This window comes from Aspergillus ambiguus (genome assembly GCF_047715705.1).
Source record: "Aspergillus ambiguus strain CBS 117.58 unplaced genomic scaffold BDV59scaffold_2, whole genome shotgun sequence".
NCBI classification, from domain to species: Eukaryota; Fungi; Ascomycota; class Eurotiomycetes; order Eurotiales; family Aspergillaceae; genus Aspergillus; species Aspergillus ambiguus.
In genome coordinates, this window is record NW_027395515.1 from 163,126 (window position 1) to 179,774 (window position 16,649).

Below are 16,649 nucleotides of genomic sequence, written 5' to 3' on the forward strand. Positions count from 1 at the left end.
CTATCTGGACATCCAGGATGAGGTCTACATCTTAACCGCGTCAGGCACACCAACCTTCAACACATCCATGCCCCCCTGGATCTGACTCTTGGAAGGCATATTCTTCCTCCGCATCAGCTCCGCACACTTGACCATGATGGGATCCATGCCCATGGTAGCCACCGCCACGACCGTATCTCCCTTGCAATAGTACGCGGCAAACTTGGCATTCTCAGGCTCTCCATGCAGCACCAGATCATCCCATCCGTTGGGGGTGTTCCCACAATAGCGCATCTGGGCGCCGACGGCAGACCAGAAGATGGGGATAAACGCCTTGGGGCGCGCGGACGGATGGACAATGGAGCGTGCGACCGCGCGGCCCATATTCTGCGCGACGTTCCAATGCTCGATGCGGGTGAGGGCACCGTCCGCGCCGGGCCCGTGGTACGGGTACGTCGCGATATCGCCAATGGCGAAGACGGCGTCGAGACCCGGCACGGCGAAGTGTTCGTCCGTGCGGAGGGAACCGTCCTTCTCGAGCTGCACGGCGCGGCTCTCCTGGAGGAAGTCCGTCGCGGGGCGCACACCGACACCGAGGATGACCAGGTCGGCGGGGAGGACCGTGCCATCTTTCAGGTGCACGGCGCCGACAGAGCCTGGGTCTGTGGAGGACGGCGTGGCCTTGGCGACGCCGGCCTCAAGTTTGAAGTTCACGCCAGCCTTCTCCAGATTGCGCTGGACGATGCGGCCGACTTGCGCGCCCAGGACGCGCTCCATGGGGGCGGATTCCATGCCGACGATGGTGACGTTGTTCTCCTTGGCCAGGGCGTTGCCGACCTCCATGCCGATGAAGGAGCTGCCGATGACGACGATGTTCTTGTTCTTGTCGCCGACGGCGGCGAGGATGTTCTGGACGTCGGGGATGGTCCGCAAGACGAAGATGTTGCCCAGGTTCTTGAAGCCGTCCAGCGGTAGGGTGCGCGGGACGCCGCCGGTGGCCAGGACGAGCTTGGTGTAGGGGAGCGACGTGCCGGACTTGGTAGCGACGGTCTTGTTGTTGAAGTCGACGGCGGTGACCTCGTCGGAGACGAGATCAATTGCGGCATTGGCGTACCATTCCCGCGGGCGCCATTCGATCTTGCTTGCGTCGGCGATGAGCGCCTTGGACAGCTTCGTCCGGTCGATGATCAGGTTCGGCTCGCGTGAGATGACCGTGATGGCGCCGGGGTATTTCATCTCCCGAAGGGCCTGCACGACACCAAATGTACCGCTGCCACTGTGCGTTGTTAGCGGATTGGCATGGAGTGGAATGACGAAACATACCCTCCAATGACGACGACCTTCTCCGCGGAAGTCGCGCTGCACTTGATGGCTGGATCCCTCTGACCAGACTTGATCGCAGCCTCGTCCCCTTTGATGTAGACGGCGCCGTTCTTCTCGGCGACGTCGAACGTTTTCAGAGCATTGGGCGCGGGAGCGTCCTCAACGTCACCGGTATAGATGTTAAAACAGGCTGCGATACGATCAGTATTGGCTCCATGTTTTCGCAAATCCCACTACAGAAGACCAAGACCTACCTCCATGCCAGGGACAGGTGATCCTGCCGTCGGGAGCCACGACGCCGTTTTTCAACGGAGCGCCGTAATGAGTGCATCTGGGGCTGATGGCGTGGACCTGGCCGTCGTATTTGACGAGGAGAACTTTACCATCCTGGACGCCCTCGACCTCACACTCGACTTTATCCATGTCCTTGATGTCCGACAAGGACGCGATGTCTTTAAGACGGTACTCGGCCATTTTGGAAGATGGTGAAGAAAAGTTACAAGTTGACGTGGAGGAGAAAGGACGGGCTGGAACCCAGCGGGAGGAGTATCCGATATGTTTGGAGACAGGGGCTCTAGGAGACTGCGAAGAGCAGCACGACGAAGACCTCAATGAAGGGGAATGCGATTGGATTACAGAGGTGGGCGATGGATGAATACAACAGGCGCAGGAGCAGGCGGTGGAATGGCGACAACCACAGCGACAGCGCGGGGAGCGGGAGATACCCGACGATGAGGAGATCAGCCCACGAGCGGTCTGAGAGAACCAGGGAGCTGGCGATAGGAAGCTCTTGCGTGAGCCGCGGGAGAGGGGTAGGTGCATAAGCAGAGGATTGCGTGGTGACTGACAGCCAAACCTGGACTTAGTCGAGAGAAATAGATGGGGGACGTGCAAAGGAATACGTCCATGCGATGTCATAAATCAATGTACGGTCCATTGGATCATTCGGTCAAAGTGACCATGCGCAGCAACAGGAATCGGAGGAATGCTGGAGAAATGAACGAATATGTATGACGTCGCTGGCCCGGGGGTGTCCGCCAATCAGAACACATGTTTTGTCAGGTATACAGAGTGTTGAAATAGGTATTGATTGATATAACTTTGAGGTATCTATGGATTCGATTAGTGGAAATTCGGGTATAACTCCGATCTATCCCAACGACCATTATGTACTTGCGTTCCTCCAGACGCTGTAGCCTACCCCGACCCGCGCTTGCGTCCTTTTCGACTGGGGCTGGTAATGCTGACCTCCTTCAACGTTTGCGTTCGAGCTCCCGTTGACTGCCGGGTCTGACGGCGCGTACCGGTATTGTTCTTCTGTACCAATCCAGACCCACGAGGCAGCGAAGACCGGGTAGATCCCTTGTCATTCACATCCGGAGACGTGTGCGGGCTCTCTTGGGTCAGATCCACGATCTCGTTCGACGTCAGCGAAGCAGCGGGTGTCTTCTGCGATTCGGAATCTTTCTTCACTTCCTGAGAGTTGCTCACAGGGGGTGGGTTGACAAGCGACTGGTCCTCCGAAGGAGATAATCCCTTGCCCCCTTCAGGCTGTGCGGAAGGCGGCGAAGATGGATACTCATGGGCGGAAACGAAGTCCATCGTCGTGTCGCCTTCCCTCATACCGAGGCTCTTCGCGCCTTGGGAGTCCCGACTGCGACGCTCTTCGCCTTCCTTGTCTATCTCGTAGAAAGGGTTGGAAACCGCCGACTGAGAGGAGCTGGGCTGGCCCTGGTTTGACGAGTCGCCATATCCGTGAGTTTGACTGAAGTGCATGCTGATCAAGTCGCGGAGCGGGACTTCGCCTACCGAACTGCCTGAGCCTAATATAGGGGAGCTCTGGGGATAGGTTTGAGAGGGTTGTGGAGTGGATGGAGCGTCTTCCTGGGCCGCTTCTTCATTCTCGGAATCGCAGTCAGAGGAACCCTGACTAGCGCTTGAGCTTGAGCTTTCCGAATTGGAGGCATGAGACTCCGAAGAATGAAACCCAGAGAACTCGGGTGACTTCACTTGAGGACTGAAATTTCTCATCTGGGACTCTTCGCTACCATCCATGGTGGATACTGCCGGCTCGACATTCCTGGAGGAGTCCTGAGTGGACTGTTGCTGGTCTAGGTCATCATTCCCCACCGTCTCATCACCAGCAGGCTTGGGGCTCAGTGCGGAAGATTCGGCCACAGCACTGGGACAGTGAGCGCCTGGACGCTGAACGAACAACACAAGGAAATCAATTTACTAACTTGCTAGCATTTCCCGCCTCTCCTGCGTCGCCAGCACGGAGAAGCTTGGGATCAATGAGATCGGCGAATAAGACTTCACGGAACCCGTCGTCTTCTTCGTCATCATCCGCGTACCCGGGCATTTCGAACCCACTATATTGGCGACCGTCTTCGCCTTCAACCTCTCGAGGTTGTCGTCGATACTCCTTTGCAAGTCGTACCTTGACTACATTGTCCTCCAGAATTTCGTGCACCTTGGCCACCCGATATTCCGAGATAGTGGGCTGCCAGTTCGTCTCTTTCGACATGTCGAGGGTCTTGAACGCAATGACCGAGCCTAGCCTCAGGGCATCTTCCTCAAGGGCAGGTACAGAGGTCACATCCGCGGGCATAGGAGGAAGATCATCTTCCGTGTCGGCCGTTACTTCATTTTGTTCGGCCTCAACTTCGTCCTCGGCAATTTCGTTGAATTGCTCCGTGTCATCGTAGTTAAGCTCGGTATCTCCCTCCATGTAGCTATTGCCCTCATTCTCGTAGGATTCGTTTTCACCGTCGTAAACGGCAAATCGACCCCTTCTCTTCCGCTTCTTTCCCCAGCCCTTTCGCGATCTTATGAGTTGGCTCGCCTCCGTATCCCAACGCTGCTCAAACGGGAAGGGCGGAGTACTCAGTTCGATGTCGTCGTAGACACATTCCGTTGCGCGGAGAACCAATTTGTCTTGCCAGTTTTCGTCTGAATCACTTTCTGGCTCCCCAGCGGCTTCTTCCGTGGGAACAATTTTCTGAGGCGTAAAATTACGAGCCTTTGCTGCTAGTTTCTTTCGAGTCGCTTCCTCGTCCTCTTTGGACCGGGGCGTGCGGACACCAAGTGATCCAAAAAGCAAGCGTCGCGAGCTGGCGATATCTAGAGTGCGTCGTTTTGATGGCGGGCCTTCTTCTGCTTCCTCTTCCGCTGCAGGTTCAAACTGCTTTGGGCGATCTTCAGCCGGCTTCGACTCGGCAGGGGGAACGTTTTCCTTCTCAGGGACTGCGGACGCATCTGCCGTGACGTCCACGCCCCCTGATTGAAGGTCCAGAAGCAGCTTCTCGCGTCTAGCCTCAAACTCGGCCTTTTCCTTCTCTCTCGAGTCAATCCGTGGCCGAGGTTCGACGTACTGACCTCCGTTGGTTTCCTCCCACCTCCGTAAAGCGGCAAAGTCGGCTTCCGGAGACAGATGTCCTAGTTCCTTGAGTTTGGTCAATCGGCGTCGCATCTTATTGCGAGCGTTGCTTTTCTTGGTTCGGAAGGACCCAAATCCAGGAGGGTTGACATGGGATGTGGAAAGGTTAGAGATGCCTTCGTCTTCGGACTCCGACGCGGACGAGACACCTGACTCAGAACTAGAAGAATCATCACTATCCGACTCAGATGAAGAGCCGTCGCTGTCGGAGGCGGATGAGTCGTCCGAGGAGTCTGAGCTCGTTCCGTCCGAGCTGGAATCACCCGAATCACTCGACGCAGAGGAGCTGTCGCTGACACTATCGGACGATTGAGATGGAGGCGTGACCTCCTTGGGTTTGATGACTTTTGGAGTAGACGCATCCTGCTGCTGACCGAACCTGACTGCCTTCGAGTCTCGCCGGGAAGGATCAGCATCTACGGTAGCTTTGGCTAGAGAGCTCTTCCTGGGTGCGGGGGGTTTAAAACTGGATTGACGACGCGTTCGGTACCGAGCCGGCTGTGGTTCGTCGGCGACGATATCTGATTCGGGCATGGGAGAGATATTTTCAATATCAGCTTTGAGATCATTCAGCTCATCCGTCAAGTCGACCTCGATATCGGATCCATCGGCCTCACTATCTGAGACACGGTCATCGACGTCATGCCGAATTACCGTGCCATCCCCGGTATCTTCATGGGCCTCGTGGTAGTCCTCGAGATCATCGCCCTGGTCGGCCTCATTATAGTCGGCATCATCTTCCTCCCTGAGTTGAAGCGCAGAAGTCTCCTTCACGGATGGGGCCTGTGGAGGGGCCCACTCTGTGTCTTCTTCCTCGTAGCCGACACCATCTCCCCATGTGGCGAAGCTCGTGCGTCTTTTCTTACGCGGGGGAATGGTAATGGCGGGTCTCGAGGCGGTCGGTCTCTTCAGGAAGGGCTTTCCGAACGGGACGCCGTCGATCAGATGCTTGCCGTCTGCAGAGATCTGGTGGCGACCAGACAGACGTCGAGCGCGAAGATCAGAGATTTGGAGAGCGCGGATCCTGTGAGAGTGAAACAGGTGGTTAGCAATGCCAGAACGCAGTGCGCGAGAGCCACACAGCTTGACTCACAAGACTTCGTCACCATCCCGGAGCAAGCCTTCAACCTCCATGTAATGCAGACATTCCGACCCGCAGACCTCAACCACATAATCCTCCAGTCCCCATTGACCGCTATACTCACTGTCGAACAATCCCGGCTCCGTCTCGAGCGGGACAACCTCATTGACATCCTCGAGGAACTGCGCGATGGTATAACCGCCCGTCGCGTATAGCGCATTCGGCACGCGCGACGAGGTGATGGCTGAGGAAGGCGCAGCGAATACGGAGGAAGGATTGCGCGCATGCTGCTCAAAGAGCGATGGCGGAGACGTTGTCCAGAGAATGCGCGTCACGGGCAGACCGTGACGTTGAATGATCAGGTGGAGGCGCATGTTGGAATGCTGGCACGGGTTCCACTCCTCTCAAATCGCTAGGAATCCCTGAAGCTGATCATCAGCAACACACCCGGAAGAATTGGTTGACTCGAGGAAGCTGATCCAGGGTCTGCGGAGTTGGGGGTGGTAGGATAACAGCTTTAGTCGCGTCAGTGCGGTGCGATTGCGGACAGACGGGACCCGTAAGACAAGAACAAAAGCAAGCAGAGTAAACAAACACAACACGCCCGAGCGCCGATAACAAGGCAAACCGATCGACGAAAGGCGTCGAGAAAAGGCGTGTTGCGGTGAAGAAGGACGAGCGCCGGTTGGAGTTCAAGCTTGGAGATCGCCCGAAATTGATAGCCGCTAATCCTGTTCGGGATTTCCGCCTGAGGCACCCTCGCTCCATGTACTTCCCACGTTGGAAGACATGACAGTCGGACGTGTACGGGCGTACAGAGTATATTACTACCTAGATACATGATGCATGATCTCATAAGGCATACACATTCTCGGACAGGATCTAATATTAAGAAGAACAAGTGTATAAGAACCCATAACTCCGTATACATGCAATCTTTGCATATGTTCATCTCACGCTAGGTTTGCTGAACAGCGACTCAAATTTGAGGCTGATAGAATTACGTGCCTCCCGAACTTGGACTTCGAGGAACTGGTTTCCGGTTGGGAACTCCAAGGTTCATCGGACGGAAGCCCGGGCTGGATGCTCTCCGTGCACGCTGGTCCTGGGGAGGCTGGAGTTGATCTTCCGCAACCGGTTCATACTGTGGGGGATTATCTTCCATAGGCGGCGGGACCTTGTGGATTTTCAGCACACTCTGCTGGCGTGCCACGGGGGAGGTCGGTGGCGATCCAGAATGCGACTCCGGAGGAGTCGAGGGAAGCATGTCGAACGACTCCGAGGATGAGTTGGCATCCCGATTACCGTAGAATGCCCGAGCTTCAGGATCCTTTCCAGGGTAAACTGAAGGCCTTGGATCAGCTCCAGATTCAAGCGATCTCCTGGAAGAGGAGACATCTGGTGGGTTATACTCGCGACGGGGGCCATCCACCGGACTCAGAGTTTCCGCCATCGCGTCCTCATAGCTTGGTGGCGCATCATCATAAGTTTCGTCGGCGCTGACCGGCACCGGTGTTACCGAAGAGGTTGCCGACCCGGATAGTTCCGCGGGGCCTGTGGAAGGTCTTGGAGGCATCGGTGGCCGTTCATCACCGTCTTCCGTTGGCCGCTTCGGCATTGGCGGAGGGATCGTTGGCTTGACGCGTCCCGTTGCTGCCATGGCGTCCAGAAGGGCCTGCGGCGGGGCGATTCCAGAATAGACCTTGACGGGCATTCTCAATGGAAGCACGATGAGCTGGGGCTGTATACATTAGTTATCAGCGGTTACAGGAGGGCGCAGAAGCTGTGGCTTACTTTCATATGCCCAACTGTGCCATGGGTCAGACCCACGCGCACCTCGAGCTCGTACGTTCTCGAAATGTTGCAAGTTTCGAAGGTGGGTGCTACTGAGCTCGGCAGGGGCACGCGATTCCATAAGTTTGCGTCGAGAGTCCACTCGGAGCCCGCAGGGTCGCCTCCTCGACCCAACGGCATGGCCATATTACTTTGACTCAGGATCACCCAACTACCGCTCTCCGTTCGACGCAGGTCGTGAGCGAGAATATGGGTGTATGCGATCAACTCGATTTGCAGCATCTGCAGGAAGATCGTTTCATACGATTCGGAGACTTTGCTGACGAGAACGCGCAAGGGAATGGGCTCATTGCATGTAAGGATGGCCGGATTAGGTAGTCGGATATCGGCGGAGACACGGGGACAGTCGGCTGGGGGGTCGCGGAGCGAGGAATTGGAGACCTTTTGAAATAGAGCCTTTGTTCGGGATTGAGTAGGGGCTTTCACGAATTGATGCTGACGACGTGCGTAGGTCTCTTCATTTGGATTGCCGGTGCGGGGCGGCTCAATGGGCAGGAAGTTGAAATTGGTAATCTGGGCGGGATATCAGCACTTGGCAAATGAATTAACGGAAAGTTCGGGTACACGCACAGCACGAAGATTCTCCTTGTAGAACTGTGGTCGGATCACGGTGGCTTTGATATAGTACTTGATATCGGCTTCACCGGGAAAGCCAGTTAACGACGGAGGTAACGTCTTCTTAAGATGTCGGTTTGTATCCCGGGCCATTTCGACCTTGAGTCCGGTGATGTTGAGATTGGTAAGCATGCTGTTGTGGAAACTGCAGGCATTATTGAAGGGAAATTTGAACTGAAACGGATATTCGTATGTGCCGGGTGCAAAGGTGTACGTCGTGGGGGATTTGGCGTTGAAGACGGCGGGGGTGGGGAACAAGTTCAAGACTTTATACAGCAGCTATTTGGGCGTCAGACAGGTCCGCCAAAGAGATCGACAGGGAATCTTGACCTTGTGAACTTCAAGCTCGGTGCGCTTTTTGTCGGATTGATCATGATGCGGATGTTTCGGACCTGACAGCCTCGTGCGACTTTCACCCTCAAGCTTGACCTGGATGCCTCCAATGGGGGTTTCCGAGGGAAGATGCAGGACGACCTTGCCCGTCAGGAAGTCCAGATTGGTGAAGTGCGTATGAGGCCGGTCCAAGGTGATAGTCACAGACATGGCGACTCGCCCTGTGCAAAGTGAAATGGACACTGCCTCTTAGAATACTCCGCTCGGGCGGGCGTGATGACGTTTCGAGGCGATGGAGAAGACGTGGAGCGGCCAACGGGCTATCTCCAGCACTTATATTAAAAAGAGCCCGAGCGTGTTCTTCGGGACTGGACCGAATACCGGTTGCCTGATGGATGATCGTCGGAGATGGAGGGACGAGAGACTTTCGACTGTCAACAAGAATGAGAGTCTGGGCCTGCTCAGCCACGATGACGGCACTGCACCGCCACGCTGCCCAGGCCCTCAGGCACCAACATTCTCAGCCCTACGCAGACACGACCACTACGTACTATTCAAGGGTCAACGTCAATTCCATTCAACTCAACTACCAACATGCCAAATTCTTCCTTTCTTCCTTCCTACACCCTCAACTGGACCGTCTCTACCTTCTCAGGCGAGCAGCGTTGAGCGGAATTGGGTTGTCCATGTACGCATTGAGCCTGTCTCGCACCCATGGGCTGGGGTCGCCAGTCGCGGACACGATTCCCGTCGTTGATCCGCCTCCCAGGAGCACCGCGAAGATGCCGCGATAGAGGAAGTCCCGATAGGCAGGGAGTGTGATATCAAATGGCTCTGAGCGGATAAACATCTCCTCTGCCGTTTTCCCCATTATCTCGGTATTATTGGGGAACTGCAGCGCCAGGATCTTCTCGTTCACTTGGTGATAGTCTGATCCAATGTTCGGATCCCCGAAGATGTAGCTGCCGCCGGTGCCCCAATGTTCTCTTTCCAAGTCATCGACCAAATCGGTCACCAGCGGGATGTGACTCGCCGGGATCTGCCAGGGCATTATGGGGACCTTCATGTCCAAGCTATACGCCGCGCAGTAATCGAAGAACCGCGACCATTCGCGAGGTCCATAGCAGTAAGAGTTGCAGTAGGAACGACACGTGAAATCATCCGCCTCGTACCGGTCGATGGCCATGAAATCTGGTGGAGCCACACCGACTGCCTCAACGTCAAAGACACCAAGCTCTCGCGTGTAATTGGCCGTCAGCTGAGCATTCACCGTTGGCTCGTTGCCGTTGGAATAGAGCCAGTATGAGGTCCCGACCCCCCATACATTGATCTGCCAGCCGAAGGTAACCTGCGGGGCCACCGTGCGCACCAACCAGTTGACAGCGAGCACGTATCCCGCAAGCGTTTCCGTGATGGCATCAGGGATAGTCACACTCACATCACGGAAATCGAGTGCCGCCTGCAATGGAGCCCGTACGGGCATTACATAGCTCGGGGCTATGCCGTCCTGTTGGCAGGCGCCGATGAAATCGGGATTTACGACGAAGCCAGCGGGAACGGGGTTCTGCTCATCGATAAATTCCAACGCGATCTTTAAAGCCAGGATAAAGTTCCCAAAGCTGTTTTCTAGCCAGACTGCATTTTGAAGTCTGGTTCGGGCGTCACCTCCGGACAGATTGCAGGTATAAGACACCATCACGGGCAACACTGGTTGTCCGAGTGTCGCACTCACCGCACGCGCCAACTGAATAATCCGCCTGGTTTGCATGTCGTCAGGTAGTTTCTGTTCCGGATCACCATCGCCACTGACTCCGGCATACATGAATATAGAGGAGGTACGGGCGGCTACAAAATCAGCTTCATCCTGCGGAACCAATTTGGCACATCCCCCGAAGCTCAGGAAATTGGGGAACCCGCGGACTTGGAGATTAGCTCCTTGCACCACAGTCAACCCCAACACTGTACTTCCATCACTTGCAACAGTCAACTCTGTCGGAGCATTTACCTCGTAGATAATACCTTCATGAACGAAGCTCGTCACCTGGACTGAGTAGACACGGGGCCTCACGGGTACTGCAAATGGAGTGCTCCCGGCCCTGGCTAGTACCAATTGGGTATATATGAAATCGCTGGGTGCAGTGGTTTTGAAGCCGGTGAATGAGGTAGACATGAGCCGCACAGGAATTGACACATCAAAGGAGACATCTGTGGTCACGACGATGGGCAGAGTTACAAAGCCCGTCGGGTCAATATCGGAAACGATAACGTCATCTTGAGTAAAAACTACTCGTATCAAGCTAGGCTGGAGCTGCGCTTCCTTTGCGTTGAAAGGATACTGTCTGTTGTTCAGGATTATAGAATCGATACTGATGTGCACCAATCCATCCGGAGGGAGACGTCGTAACTCAGTGGTTGATTCAGGGAGAGTTTCGAAATCGGCAAGGGTGTCGCCTTCTCTGGCGACTCTGACGTGGAGCTGCTCTAGACCCAAGTCTACCAGCGGTTCAATGACCAGATCGATTGCACCATGGTAAACAACAGGGCCATATGTCACGGTGAGCGCAGCGGTTTCTCCAGTGACGACGGTGATGACACTAGGGTCCGCCTGTGCAGGCGCGCTGACAGTTTGATCGGAAGTGCTGAGGTCTGAGGCAGTAATGGTATAGGTACCCGGGATCAAAGAGACATCCTTGAACTGGCCCACTGGCACAGTGTCTGAAACAGGTCGTCCTCCTTCCTCAGTGAAAGTCAGCTGCTGCTCCAGGCCAACAAGACCGGGATCGGGAGCGGGAGCAACATGCACCCTGACTGCCCCGGTCACATCAGGTATCTCATCAGCAGCAAATTTAAAAGAGCTTAGGTAGCGTTCTGTGTCTTGAGTGATATCACCGTTGATGCCCCAGTTGAGGATGTCTTTCGAGCCGGGGCCGAAGGTATGTGGTTCAGCGACTTCCAGGCGCATAGTGATCAGATAGGTGTCTGCATCGATTTTGTCACTCGATACGATCACTGGTGTGGTAGCAACCCAGGGATCAACTGTTGCCCAAAAGTCCGTGGTTGTGATGCTAACAGGGGAGTAAAAAACAATCCCAAGGAACGCATTAACCGCGACACCACCACCACTTGCGTAGTGGAGATCCGTCACGATCACCTGGGCATAATTTGGGTTTGCTCCGGGGGCAAGACTAGCGGTATACTCAATTACCTGTGACATGGTTGGAGACGGAGGTTGTTATAGGTTTGTGTTTACGAACGAATTTGAAATGACCGATTGAAACGCCCTTGCAGATGGGTTCGTAGAGGGGGTTTATATAAACACTGCGCAATCTCTTGTCTACCAAATTGATCAGAAGATATAGGCGTATGACTAGCAATAGAAATTATTCTGACAATATGTAGTGTCCTTCTAATGAAATTGTCAGACCCTGGAAGCTTGAAAACAATCAGTGCATGGCCTACCTGAATGATCACAGGTTCTCTCGCTATACCAGCAATCAGCAGGTGGTGAATCCAGCGGTGCTGTACGGCATTGCTTCGACAATGTCAGAAACGTAATATCAAGGCATATGCGGATGCCGCATGATGCACCATGACTTATGAACCCAAGGCAAATTACGGTGTTTAGTCTGCCGAGACGGAAAGAATTTCCTATCTGATATGAATGTGACCTAATTTGAGTACATAGTGGAACTTCTTGAGGAATACAATGGGCCATTGGTAACTCAGAGACACTCTATAGTCGCACCAGTCAAACAATGATCATCATACAAACGGGGAGTTCAGTAGACATAGCCCAGCCCGTCACGAGGGGCTATAGGATGAATAAAAAGACTGGTTACTATTCCTGGGATGAGCATCTTGCTAGACTTATAGGTATCCTCATCATCACAGATAATACACTGTTCTATGGCACGAAGATGCTCTTTATCGTCGCGGATAGGTCGGTATAGCTTGGCAACTCCTCCAATATACATGCAGCACTAGACATCGAGGGGCACATGCAAGAAACCTTCGTACCCGCTTCTCAGAGCATATACCGGAAGCTTGGGGAGCGATCCCCGAGTCTTGCTGCCTCCACGGGGTCATATCGTGATATATCCATCTTGTCACGCCGCCGATTGATTCTTTGGTAACCGAGACGGAGTATCACGGCCGCTATTATTCCTGCCACACAGAACCCGAGCTCCAAAGCATGTCCCAGAATGTACTTGGGCGCATCCTGTTCGCGATAGAAGTTGGATGCCATGGCTGTGTATCACTGATTAACCACGTGCATGTAAATAGACCGAGCCCAGACCAGGAGACTTACCACCAGACAAGTTTCCGACGCCGATATGGATAGCCATCCCCGCGGCACGCTTATAGTCACCGGCAAGGTTGACGCTCAGCCAGGTGACGTTTCCTGGGAAGGCGGGATAAATCCCTGCATGACGTTAATTGATCTTTCCTTAATGTGTGTTGACAGAAGAACAAGTGAGGATAAGGGACGTACCAACTACTGCAAGGAATACGCCGAAATAGACGACTCCTGGGACTCCCCTACCGCTCGATGCAATCACAATAATGAAACCAATGGCAATCAGAGACATAAAGAATATGATGAAAGGGGACCGTTGCCGACGTCTGTCAGACACCCAGGCTCCGCCGACTGCCACCAAGGCAGCGGTGATATAGATGGGCACAGTAAGGAGCTGCGCTGTGGATGAAGTGTACCCCAAGTTCTTGATAATAGACGGCAGGAAGAACGAGACACCATACAGAGGACATGTAATGCCCCAGTACACTATGATTTGAATTTGTTAGTTAAGCTCAGCAAGTTTATAATCATCGTTAAGGCGCCATACTAATAAGACCAACGTAGATCTGCCAATCTGTCAAAGCATCCCAAACGTATTTTGACCGAAATTTACTGGCTTCCATTGCGTGGATGGCTTGATCTTCAGGAGCAGAATCTCCAACTTTAGCTTGATTGCGTATCGACCAAATCACCCATTCTCGCTCCTCCTTTGTGAGAAAGCTGGCTGTCTCAGGAGAGTCGTATATGCCGAACGGTGCGATAAAAGCGACAACCACCGTGAGAAGACCCTCAAGGATGAAAATCCATCGCCAGCCCGCATAACCACCAACTCCATCCATTTTCTGATCACTCTGAGGTTATCGATTGGTTTCGTTAATGAAGAAGGAGATAACGTACTGCGATCCCGTACGCCAGAATGCCGGAGAACGCTCCGGCAATGCTCGCCGCACTAAAAAATAGCGCCTGTCGGTACTGTGCTCTATGGCGCGGGTACCAAAGGGTAATGTAGTAGGCTGTTCCTGGATATAGACCTGCCTCTATATATTGGGAGCATGAATGTCAGAGATGTCAGTCAACCATTGGAACGAGCCTACGGACCAGCCACACCCAAGAAAACACGGGTCGTTACGAGCCCAGCGTAAGATTGTACAACCCCCATCAACGTCTGGAGAAGTTAGGCTCTGAGAGAGATGACAAGCGATAGAGGTAGCTACCATAACAATTCCCCACGCAAGCATTATAATTGGAAGCCATCTGGATGGTCGTAGCTTTTTCAAAAGCAGATTGCTTGGAAGCTCAAATGCCGCGTACGGGAAAAAGAATACCGTCACTAGAAGAAAACACAATTTCTTAGTCGGAGTTCCTAGAGACAGCCTAGAGACTTACAAGCCAGACTGTACTGATGCCCCGACATGTTCAAGTCATCAAGAAGTCCTTCAATCTTCGCATTGCCGATATTGCCACGGTCGAGGAAGGCCAAAAGATACAGTAAAGCCAGCATAGGGATTAAATGAATATCCATCTTCCAGAGAACTTTCTTTTCTGTTTCGGGAGTAACCTGGGGCACTGGAACCGCATCGCGGGCCTCATTTTCGCTCGAGCTAAGATCATGCTCGATATTGGCTGAGGACTGTTTCTCCCTATCTGTACCCATAATTGCGTCCATGGCGAGCTAAGATGAGTAAAAAAAGCATCCCACTTCGAGAGGCCCAGGCAAGGGCCTGGGGCCTCAGACCGTATAAAGAGCTTTGTGTGAGGGCTTGTCTTAACCCCAACTTGAAGCTGGTTGTATGGGGTACCCCACAATGTAGGATGATCAACCCCAATCCCGTACATACCCCGCATCCCATAATACCCTGAAAATGGAATGGGATAGAAACTTTTTCAGTTATCCCACCATATCCAGCCAATCCCATGCGGTACACATAGAGTGCCCAGAAGTAACTAGCTCAGATCAACACGAGCATGCCCAATAATGGGACTTCTCGGCACAAGATGCTACCAGGTTACCGAGACCGGACAATGCTTTGGGCGCACAACTGATTCATGGTATACGCCTATGTGAATATTTGGGAATGTATGAGTCTGCAGAGAATAGCATGCAACTAGAGAATTATAGCTACTACATCTAGAGGACGTCCTCGTATGCATCCATACCGGGAATCAATGCTGTGTTTACTGAATTGGTCAACTTTCAGTCCCGAATATGCACAACGCCAAACCAAAGCCAACATACCTGGTCCATTGGCGTTTCAAATTTTCGGATTTTTTGAAGCTGGTACCGCCATATGAATATTTGTTAGGATGAGATGCTTAACATCATTGGTTTAACAACGAAATCAGTTGAGGTTGGTGATGAAGTTGGAACAAGTAAATTATATGGGATTTGCGGGCTAACTACCATTACTTAATGAGTTTATAAGAAAATCGGAGTAATGTAAGCTACATAGCTATTACTATTGATCGTGTAGTTTATGAATTGTACGGGACCCAGTAAACAAATTGGGGCCATTGTTGTTTTACATCCAGCTCCATGACATACATCAAGGTACTGGCACGGGGTGTCTTCATGCTGCGGGAATAATAGGTACTATAGTAGTCCTTTCCGTCTTCCTGGAAATATGGTCCCCACGTAAAAGGGCCACTAGTCAGTAGTATGCGGCGTAGATCCGCGATGGAAAGCAGATAACGGAGTTCTGCTCGTAGTTACGAAACCGTGACTGTGCTGTCCTGCGGCCGCAGCACAAACATAATCTCCCATCCATGCCGATTGAGCTGTAGCCTCTCCGTATCTGAAGGTTCTCGTACTACCCATCCAGCATGCATCGGGGTACCAAAGCCCCTATTACTGTACGGAATGTCATCGATAATTCGGAAGACTGGCCTGGTCTTTGGTCAAAGGCGTCGCGTTCTGCAATGAAGGCCCGGCGAGAAAAGAGGAATCTACATTCAGAAATATGTGATGTGACGAGTTGCATTTCAAGCATTATCAAAAAGACAGGTACGATGGATGTTTGTTTCAGGATTTCGCGTCCGAAACCAATAGACATCATTCTTCCGTAAGAACCTCGGTAGCACTCATACGAGTTATTCGTAGAGAAGACGCCGACTGGTACATCGGTGAGTTATTTCACGGAGTACATCTCTCCCTCCCCGTGAATGATACAACTGGCTATGTTCACAATGGGGAAGGCAAACTGATGGACCAAATTGACCCCTAAGCGGCCAAAAGTTACCCCACATTCAAGTAGCCATCTCGATAGTAATGACGTCCAGTGGCTATGAAGAACCCACCGTTCGGCAAATGATTTGCCATTCGCAAAGCTGCTCGGTTATCATCCAAGTAGTATTGTGCTAAGCGGTCAACGATGGGTGATAAACCACTGGTTTGGTAGGATGCCACAGGAGGCTGCGTATCCATTCGAAAATTGTAAGATTTGGAGCTCTGAAACCCCAAGAGCATCGTCTTAGTTCCATGAACAGGACCTCAAAAAGTGGGGTACGATGATCGGGATGCGTTCTCTTAGCCCTTCGGTTTTGGATTAATTTCCAGTGGAGTACAAGCTAGTTTGCTGCTAGATTCGATATCTTCTACCCGTATGTCGATACTATAAATGACAGCACAATGACACCAAAACTTTCCTATCTAGGGAATTTGAATGAGTCAGTGATTCTAAAGTGACATGTAACATGCTTGTTACTATGAAAGACTATCATGTAATGTGACC

General features: G+C 52.8%; 5 protein-coding genes across 5 annotated transcripts; all 5 read right to left on the reverse strand.

Moving 5' to 3' along the window:
- Nucleotides 1–24: 24 nt before the first annotated feature.
- nfr1 (putative AIF-like mitochondrial oxidoreductase (Nfrl)) lies at nt 25–1,776 on the reverse strand (the record flags this gene model as incomplete). Its single annotated transcript, XM_073692994.1, has 3 exons — nt 25–1,255; nt 1,303–1,492; nt 1,557–1,776. The coding sequence occupies 3 exons, from the start codon at nt 1,774–1,776 to the stop codon at nt 25–27; spliced, it is 1,641 nt and encodes a 546-aa protein (XP_073552206.1).
- A 583-nt stretch (nt 1,777–2,359) lies between these two features.
- Nucleotides 2,360–6,481, reverse strand: BDV59DRAFT_44904 (uncharacterized protein). The gene is made up of 3 exons (XM_073696417.1): nt 5,835–6,481; nt 3,543–5,765; nt 2,360–3,484 (listed from the first exon to the last, which is right to left on the reverse strand). The coding sequence occupies exons 1-3, from the start codon at nt 6,194–6,196 to the stop codon at nt 2,500–2,502; spliced, it is 3,570 nt and encodes a 1,189-aa protein (XP_073552207.1). The 5' UTR covers nt 6,197–6,481; the 3' UTR covers nt 2,360–2,499.
- A 136-nt stretch (nt 6,482–6,617) lies between these two features.
- BDV59DRAFT_167747 (arrestin (or S-antigen), N-terminal domain protein) lies at nt 6,618–9,032 on the reverse strand. Its single transcript, XM_073687966.1, has 4 exons — nt 8,622–9,032; nt 8,247–8,570; nt 7,617–8,189; nt 6,618–7,563 (listed from the first exon to the last, which is right to left on the reverse strand). The coding sequence occupies exons 1-4, from the start codon at nt 8,832–8,834 to the stop codon at nt 6,823–6,825; spliced, it is 1,851 nt and encodes a 616-aa protein (XP_073552208.1). The 5' UTR covers nt 8,835–9,032; the 3' UTR covers nt 6,618–6,822.
- Nucleotides 9,033–9,149: 117 nt separating this feature from the next.
- BDV59DRAFT_167748 (uncharacterized protein) lies at nt 9,150–10,825 on the reverse strand. The gene has a single exon (XM_073687967.1). The coding sequence runs from the start codon at nt 10,792–10,794 to the stop codon at nt 9,268–9,270; it is 1,527 nt and encodes a 508-aa protein (XP_073552209.1). The 5' UTR covers nt 10,795–10,825; the 3' UTR covers nt 9,150–9,267.
- Nucleotides 10,826–12,648: 1,823 nt separating this feature from the next.
- On the reverse strand, nt 12,649–14,587 carry BDV59DRAFT_208329 (major facilitator superfamily domain-containing protein; the record flags this gene model as incomplete). The annotated part of the gene is made up of 8 exons (XM_073695182.1): nt 12,649–12,872; nt 12,934–13,047; nt 13,117–13,407; nt 13,469–13,763; nt 13,819–13,958; nt 14,020–14,086; nt 14,136–14,251; nt 14,308–14,587. 8 exons carry the CDS (start codon nt 14,585–14,587, stop codon nt 12,649–12,651), a joined length of 1,527 nt encoding a protein of 508 aa, XP_073552210.1.
- Between the last annotated feature and the right edge of the window lie 2,062 nt (nt 14,588–16,649).

Bases quoted from the DNA above. Each gene is read 5' to 3' on its own strand.
- BDV59DRAFT_44904 (XM_073696417.1), bottom strand. From the start codon at position 6,196: ATGCGCCTCCACCTGATCATTCAACGTCACGGTCTGCCCGTGACGCGC. The intron at 5,766-5,834 runs GTGAGTCAAGCT...TCACTCTCACAG, and splicing joins CGGGATGGTGACGAAGTCTT to GATCCGCGCTCTCCAAATCT. The intron at 3,485-3,542 runs GTTAGTAAATTG...TCACTGTCCCAG, and splicing joins GAGGCGGGAAATGCTAGCAA to TGCTGTGGCCGAATCTTCCG.
- BDV59DRAFT_167747 (XM_073687966.1), bottom strand. From the start codon at position 8,834: ATGTCTGTGACTATCACCTTGGACCGGCCTCATACGCACTTCACCAAT. The intron at 8,571-8,621 runs GTCAAGATTCCC...ACGCCCAAATAG, and splicing joins CCGAGCTTGAAGTTCACAAG to CTGCTGTATAAAGTCTTGAA. The intron at 7,564-7,616 runs GTAAGCCACAGC...TAATGTATACAG, and splicing joins GCACAGTTGGGCATATGAAA to CCCCAGCTCATCGTGCTTCC.
- BDV59DRAFT_167748 (XM_073687967.1), bottom strand. From the start codon at position 10,794: ATGTCTACCTCATTCACCGGCTTCAAAACCACTGCACCCAGCGATTTC.